Below are 8,469 nucleotides of genomic sequence, written 5' to 3'. Positions count from 1 at the left end.
TCTGAACAGGATGCAGTTCAACAAGGACAAGTGCAGGGTGCTGCACCTGGGGAGAGGGAACCAGCATTATGGTTATAGGTTAGGGGTTGCCCTTCTCGGCAGCACAGAGGCCGAGAGGGATCTTGGAGTCAGGATTGACTCCAGGATGAATATGAGTCGCCAATGCAATGAAGCAATAGGCAGAGCCAAATGCACCTTGTCATGCATCCACAGGGGCATCACTAACAGGTCCAGAGAGGCCTTGCTTCCCCGCTCTGTGCGGTGCTGGTCAGGCCGCGGCTGGAGTCCTGTGTCCAGTTCTGGGCGCCGCACTTCAAGAGGGACGTGGAGAACCTGGAGAGGGTCCAGCAGAGGCCACTCGTACGGTTGAGGGCCTCCGTGGCCAGCCCTAGGAGGAGAGGCTGAGGGACCTGACTCTCTTCAGTCTCCGCAAGAGGAGACTGAGGGGGGATCTTGTGGCTGCCTACAACCTTATCGGGGCCAGCAGCAGGGACTCGGGGAAAGTCTGTTCACCAGGGCCCCCCTTGGAGTCAGGAACAGTGGCCACAAGCTGAGGGAGGAGAGGTTTAGGTTGGATATTAGGAAGAACGACTTCACTGTAAGGATGGGCAGAGCCTGGAATAGGCTCCCCAGAGGGGTGGTGCTCTCACCTTCCCTGGGGATCTTCAAGAGGAGACTGGATAGGCACCTGGCTGGGGTCTTGTGACCCCTGGCACCCCCAGTGCTCCTTCCCGCCCATGGCAGGGGCCGGACTCGATGATCTGTCTAGGTCCCTCCCGACTCGGTGAGTCTATGATACCAACCGATCAATGAAAAGTCTCTTTCTATATTTTTTTTATAATGTGTATATGGTCTTGCTCTTTCTAAACTTGCATATAACATAATATAATTTAACTAATCTGATTTGGGGTGTATTTCACTGCAGGCTTATATTATTCTTCTCAAGTGATTTATATATATGTAGCGGTCAGTAAGTCACCAATTTTAAGCATCTCAAAGTGGTGAGAATCAGTGGAGTCTTTTTATTGTGCTGTTCTCTTTTTCCCCAGCTTTCTTTTTTATTTGGTTTCCCCCTACAGCTAGGAAAGATGAGAAACCTGTGTGCATGTGATGCGTTGCAATGACTATGGGACACCAGCTAGAGCCCATGAAATGCTTAATGAAAGCACTGAACTTATTTCATGCCAAACCTCACATCAAACATGTAGCTCTTCTTCCACCTTTCCATTCAAGTCATTTTATCTTTGTTATTTTTTGATCACTGATCATTACTATCAAAGGACCACAGCTTGCCCTTAGATGTGTGTGTACTTCTTCCTTTGAAGTCAAAGGGATGAACACACATGTCTTTACAGCGGGATGTTTCATCCAAAGACGGCGATGGCTTTTGTTTGGGCTGTGCCTGAGGCTCATTCAGATGACTATATTCCAGTTTGGCTTTTCTTTATGAGGTGCATCTAAAAAAGGGAAATTGGACCTAGCTAATATGTCACTGTTATAATCAATTGTTATGGGATATGCAATTGTTCAAGAGAGTGGTCTTGTATTTAGGAGCTCAGCGTTCGGTTCCCAGGCCTCTCAGGGACTCCCATAGGTGAGTCACTAGTTATCAACCTATCCCAAGACCTCATGGAAAAAGAAAATCTTCCTTTTATCTATTTGAATTACAAATGATCTGTGGCAGGACTTGTCTGCTACGATGTACAGTGCCTAGTGCAATGGAATTGTGGTTGGAATTTTAATAATACTAATGATGCGAAGACTAATAATAAACAAAGTAATTTAAACCATGGATCCAGGACATTCATGGGCGTAGGCATCCCATAATTTACCCATCTCTTGATTAATTTTCATCATAGCTGTTTCTTAATATTGGCTTTGACAGCAATTAGGATAAATTAAACCTTTAATGAGCACACAACTGCTGGGCTACAATGGGATTATGGTAATTGTCAGAGTGGAGCTGTACATGAATTGGTTTCACAAGCTTTTAGAAGAGTTAGTTATCTGACCAAAAAATGAGATCAATGAAGTTGGTGATAATTAAAACAAATAGTAAGGAATAAAAATGGTCTAATTTTGAATTTATGAAGGTCATTAAGAGCTTACATTGATAATTTGGCTGGCATTAGGAGCATTATTGGGGGGTGGTCATGGGGAAATATGTGTTTGGAAAACAAATAGAAACAAGAATTGACCTTCGTCTTTCCAAGGCATTTAAAGGAAAGCTGTTCTAATGGAATAAAGGCACCTAAGCATCATTTGTGGACCTTTGCTACCCTCTGTTCATTACTAATTATCTTCATTGCATGGGTTAATTAATAAGAGGTATTTCATAAATAGGTGAAGAACATATCCATCCATTAATGGCATTAATGCTGGGAGTGATGATAATAACACAGTGCGGTGAGTGACAATTTACCTCTTCTAAAAGCTGTGCAAACATCAAGCATTTATTCTCTCCAAGTCACCTTTGAATTAGGTATAGTTGTGCCTACTTTGCTGGTGGCATAACCGAAACATAGGCCTATGAACCGGGGAGGGACACAGGGCATATTCTGGCACAGTGGCAAAGGAGGTAGGCTGTATCAAGTGTGGGAGGAGGCATGGCAAAACAAACCTGATCCCCAGCAAAGCTAAACCGCTGCAAGCCCAATAGGAGACATGGAAGCAGTACTGACATGTAGGATGACCTAAAGGCTGCTCTAGCTTGTGTCAGGGGGCTACACCTGATCCCACAGGAAACAGGAAATGAGGTGAGGCAAGGTATATTTACCTTTATCATTACACCAATGCAGGGCTGAATCTGGCACAGAGATGTTAAGTGTCTTCCATATTTCACATAGATGATTAAAGTCCCCTGGTGATGACTTGAGCATTTTGCATGAACTTAGTGTACTTGGGTAGATACAGCACTGAAAACACTTGTGCTTCATTCCCAGGTGAGACAGATGACTTGGAATGACTTCGAGAAAGACTTGGCTTCCTTGGGCTTCAATTTACTTGCCTGCTCATGTGCCATAATGGCCCAGACCGGGGAGTTGTGCATGTGAAATATTGTTCAAGTGCTTGAAATCTTTCTGGCCAAGGGAACTCAATAAATGCAAAAGTGGCAGCATTGGGTTCTGCCCAAGTCCACCTGGCCTAGCCCTGTCAAAGGGATTGGAGGTTGAAAGTCAGATTCTCTTGGCATTTGGGGTCAACTTTTCCAAAATGTTGAAATAAAGTCATCAGAGACAGTAGCTTTGGCCCTGTTGACATGCGTTACCTATCATCTCTCTTAGCATTTGCCCTGAAAGGGGAGTGAAGTGGTTTGCTCTCTAGAGGCACCAATGGATCTCAAGAGATCTGTTGAGTTTCATGGCCTGCTTCCCAAATTTTCTGTGCCTCCTCTATTTCCTGCTTCTCCACATTCACCCCCTATGAAGTCTTTTGGCAGTACAATTCCTACACTACCTACATGCTCTCAGTATTGCCAGTTCTCGTGCTGTTTGGCATTGTTCTTAAAGTCTCTGCTTGGGGAATGTGAAAAACTTACCTTATACCCCAAAGCATAGACTTTAAGAACATCACCAAACACCACAAGAATTGAGTTTATACTGGTTGGTTCTCCTGAATGCACCGTAATGGGTATGTTGGCACTGGATTTGGACCCAGCACCTCTACCTTTGTTCCAAGTGGGCACAACCCTCAGACCGACCACGATACCTGCCAGTCAATAATAGGGTAATTTATGGATACAGAGTAAGAACAAAAAAGCAACAATACAAACAATAAAATAATCCTATATCTACCAATCCTAGGGCTGTCATCAGAGTTAAAGTACGTCTGGTCAGGATGCAGGCTCCACTCTGAGGCTCTCTCTTAGGTGTCAGCAGTCTGGAGGTGGGATGCCAAGACCCGCAGCCCCCCTCCAGTGGGGTGTATGAGATGGGCTACTGGTATACCCTCGGTCCATGGCGACCTCGGGGACCCTTCCTGGGGGACAGGGATGGGGATGTGGGCCCTTCTCAGGGAGCAAAACGGGGAGGGATGAGAGGGAACAGGGAGGGACAGAGGCAATGGACAAGACAAAGGTGGGGACAGGAGGGACCCTGTGTTACTCTTAAGTCTCTGCTTTTGTATTCTCCTTCCCCCTTGATGACTCCTGATGACTCTTCATCCACGGCTATCTCTGACTGGTTGTCTCTCTTTGGTCACGTGTCCACATAGCCTTTCGGGCCTTCTCCTAATTTGGTCTGTTCTCCCAAAACCGGGACTTAGCCCGCCCTGCTCTCTCAGGTCTGGTTGCTGGTTTCGCTTATCTCATGTTATCAGACAGTGTGGTACATACTTCTTCGGTTCCCAGGCTGTTTCCTAGACTATGTGTCCTTGTTGGCAGCCCATCTGTGATTTCCAGGGCTGTGATCTCGTGTTATGGCATGCTCCACTTCATTCTCAGGCTGCGTCCATTTGATGGCCTTGTTGTGCTAGACAGCCGGTCTGTTCTCAGGGCCATGAGAAGTTGTGTGCATCTCCCAGGCTCTTTAGAAATCCAGTTAACCCCTTCTGTCCATCTTGACCCCTTATAATACATATATATCTATACCTATAGGTCCATTCCCCAAAAAAACAGGCCTTTAAATATCATTTCTAAGCCAACAAGGTTAGAAAGGAGGCAGCATGGTGGACACAGGTCAGTGGAATGACCTTACATAAAGCAGCTGGCCTCGCTGCCCCATTCTGTCCTCAATCCCGGGATTGAGCCCTTTGACTTGGGCATCACAAACCCTCCAGGGGACATGTTATGTCAGGCAAGGAGATTATTGGCACAGTTTCTCCCCCCTGCATCCAAATACGGCTCCGTGAGAGAGAACCTGAGCACAGAAGTGAAGTGGAACAGTTTATAGTTCCTTGTTCTTACAGAAAACCGTACGTTGGGCCTGGCCTTGCTGTTAAGTAGAGCAGTCCGGAGGCTCCTCCAACCTATATCCACTCTGCCATTTACCCAATATCAATAGGAAGTTGAAGGGCATTGCTGATTCCCCTCGTTTCATGCCAGCAGGGAATTCTGATCCATGAGAGAAACCACTAACCAGAACCTGAGCTTTTCTTGGACAAGGCTTTTGGGACTAAGCAAAAGCAAAAACGTGCCCTGCAGTCTTCTTTTCTTTTCTTTTCTTTTCTTTTTTTTTTCTTTTCTTTTCTTTTCTTTTCAACAGTCACTTAATTTACATAAATGATGCCTTCTGCAAGCACATTAAAAACTTGGGCTTCAGCCAACACTTACCTATTCATTATCCCCGTAGTTGATGAGCTTTAGCATAGCTCAAACCTCACGTTGAGGTTTTCCTTGTGAAACTGTGCCCTTGTGCACTAAAGCAAAAATGTTTCCACTTTAAAGCTGCCCTTGTAGCTAAGAGAGAGTAGTTCTCCCATTTCCAAAAAAATCTGTACAGGCTGTCACTGCTTGGCAGCTTCCAGTGGCCTTGAACTCAATAAGGGTTGACAGAGACATCAGAGGTGGGGCAGTGTAGATCACAGAGACAGCTGCTGTAGGTCTCCTGCAAGATTTTGCATCTGCCACTTCTATGCTTAATGAGACCCTTGCCGGGCTATGAACATACTTGTCAGAGTCCTAGAGCAAGCAAGATTCAGGAGTGCCTCCAATGTGCACAACAAAATAAAAAATAGTGTTGGGATATTAAGTACCTGATTCAAACAAAAGGAAAATGTAGGGCTGGGTCTTCAGATTGGGTACATCTATGGAGAGCCATTGGCTTTGCTGCAGATTTGTGTCAGCTGAGTGTTAGGGCCAGAGAAATGATCTGAAGTGGGGGAATTATAGCAAAGGAACTGACAGTGTGGCATGGGTGCACTTGAAGTGGAGGCTTTGTCCTGCTGCCCCATCCACCTACTGCTGCACAACTCACCCTGTATCAGCGGGGCCTTGGTTTCCAAACCAAGCATATGACATAAGAGGGATGATCTAGGATGTGGTAGGAATAAATACATCAGGGAAGGCTCTGCTTTCTTTTATGCTGGGGTAACTCCGTTCATGTCTCTGGAACAACTGTGGATTTACAGCCATGTAGCTGAGATGAGAATTTAGACCGCTGCACTTTCGATTGGATTTGTCTCCCACAGCTTCTGCTGTTACTCACTTCCCTTGTTGCATGCTGTTATGCCTCTTTCTTCTTTTAATGATTGTTTGGCAATAATACTTTGGAGGAACAGCAACTGAAAGAAGAGAATACAGAATACATAATCAGAAAATGTTTTTTTTCCCCCTTTGCTTTGAGGCTTGCATGTTGTTTGTGCTATCACAGCTGAAGTAGAGCTTGATATTCTTTTTATAGTAGCAATCCAGATTTTACCAAAGGAGAAAGTAATATTTTTTGTGTGCAAGTCTTCTCTTTTGAAACAAGATCTTCTATAGCTTTCCCCACCCCCCACCTAGTATGTGGCCTCTTTGACTAAGATCTGTATGAAAAGGATATTTTAATTCCTTAGGCACAGGAGACAAGGTGAGTGTTTACTATTATTAAGGACTTCCCTGTACCACCCAGGATGAATTCATAAGTTATTATTTTAAATGCTTTTGTTTCACGTGAATACGAGATCAAGAGGAAGAAAATAATCTTTCAGTCAGTGTGCAGTGATGCAGCCACAGGAAACTGTTAGCTTGGGGAAGGGGGTGGAGAATTTAACTTTTCCTTGCATATATGACCTCTACCGAAATGCTGACAGTTTTTTGTTTTTTTTTAATCTTTCCAATTAGATGTTTGCCCAACTACTGTGAACATGGAGGGAAATGCTCTCAGTCCTGGACCACCTTTTACTGTGACTGTAGTGAAACGAGTTACATGGGAGCTACCTGCCATAACTGTGAGTAAACTTGCTAAGGATACTCTGATACAGCCAGTCTATAGGAAATCCAAGTGCAAAAGCACAAAGTGCAAGCTGCAAGGAGCTGTCTGTTATTACTGGATGCAAAAGGCTGCTCTCAGACAGGATAGCAGTGGGTCAACACCTAGCCTATTAGTAGCAAAGGAGTCTATTGCACAGGCACACAAGTCTCTTGACACACTTAAAGAACAGTTTCTGGAGCTGAATTAAAAGTCAAAGGACTTTCTCTTGTCCAGCTTTATTGCATTTTCTTATCTCCTCCTTTTCTGCAGCATCCATCAAGTTCCATCCCGTTATCTTGCAGCTTCTGAATTTCTCATGAACAATGAGCTCAGCCAGAGGTTTTCCCATAGTAAAACACACCTTAGTGTGTTTTGGAGTGCAATGGTCACTATTATTACTGTATTAAACACCCATAATTATAAGTGTGGGGGTGAAGCTGGTGTGTTAAAGGATGATTTTGGAGTATGGTCTATATTAGTAGTATTGTATGTCTGGGCATGCCTACATGAGACATTTATCATGGAGCTGCTGAATTAGCTCCACAGTAAATATCTTGGTGTCTACACATGCAGCTCTATTCAGCTGCAGGAAACTAATAAACACAGCAGGGGAGTTCTTGTATTTATATGTGCAGACACTGACAGGGTACATGTAGACACTGATGGGGCTGGCTGGGGTACAAGAGTGCTTCAATGCGAGGCCTGCCTGCCGGCTGGCCCCACACTGGAGCACCCTCATGTCCCAACCAGCCCCTTTGCAGCATATTGATCTGGGTCAGAGCAGCCCTGGGCTGGCAGGTTGACCCCTGGAGCCCCCTGCCAGCTAGGGCTACTCTGACACAGCTCAACTCAACGTGCTGGGATCCTGGGCACACAATCAAACAGCACACCTGGGAGCAGTAAACTTTGGCGTAATAAGTGATGGAGTTTTTTGTTCCACATTAATTGCATGTGTGGATGAACCCTGTGAGGTATAAAATATATGTGCTATTAATTTTGTCAAAGTGGGTCAGATATATATAAAAGAGGGAGAGGTCAGCTTCTTCTTGTAAAGTTATCCTACTTTAACTGCAATAATATCTTGGTTTCAGTTTCCTAGAGGCTTGACAAATTAAATATTTTGGCTGAAGTTTTTCGTGCTGGGGGTTGCCCACATCTGTATATATGTAAGTTTTATCTGCATTTCTCCTAGAGTTCATAGATTCATGGATGCTAGGGTTGGAAGAGACCTTAGTAGATCATCAAGTCCGACCCCCCTACCCTGGGCAGGAAAGAGTGCTGGGGTCATTGTTTTGGTGCTTCTGAGAACAAGACTGGGGGAGGGGAGAGGGGGGTGAAGGTTTTGGCCTTTGAAAAAGTTTAGTACTTTTTAAAAGGGATTTCTCGTTGGTGTAGGGTATGTATGTTTTGTTACATGTGTGATAAACTCCCCAGGTTTTTCACAGTTATAGGGCAAATTATTAGGCTGTGCAAAACTTCGGTCCCCGATTCATAGTTTCATAGTTTCTAGGGTCGGAAGGGACCTGAGCAGATCATCTAGTCCAACCCCCTGCCATGGCAGGAAAGAGTACTGGGGTCA

The 8,469-nt window shown here is 44.8% G+C and overlaps 1 protein-coding gene across 1 annotated transcript in view; it reads left to right on the top strand.

Annotated features, from left to right (window-relative positions):
• CNTNAP5 (contactin associated protein like 5) overlaps positions 1–8,469 on the top strand; it is a 442,467-nt gene that overhangs the window by 280,649 nt on the left and 153,349 nt on the right. The window contains exon 11 of the mRNA XM_019554532.1: positions 6,761–6,867. Within this exon, the coding sequence (XP_019410077.1) occupies positions 6,761–6,867 (107 nt within the window). The remainder of the gene's footprint in view (positions 1–6,760; positions 6,868–8,469) is intronic.

This window comes from Crocodylus porosus, unplaced genomic scaffold (genome assembly GCF_001723895.1).
Source record: "Crocodylus porosus isolate Cpor-Errol unplaced genomic scaffold, CroPor_comp1, whole genome shotgun sequence".
NCBI classification, from domain to species: Eukaryota; Metazoa; Chordata; order Crocodylia; family Crocodylidae; genus Crocodylus; species Crocodylus porosus.
This window is presented reverse-complemented; position numbering and strand designations above follow the sequence as displayed.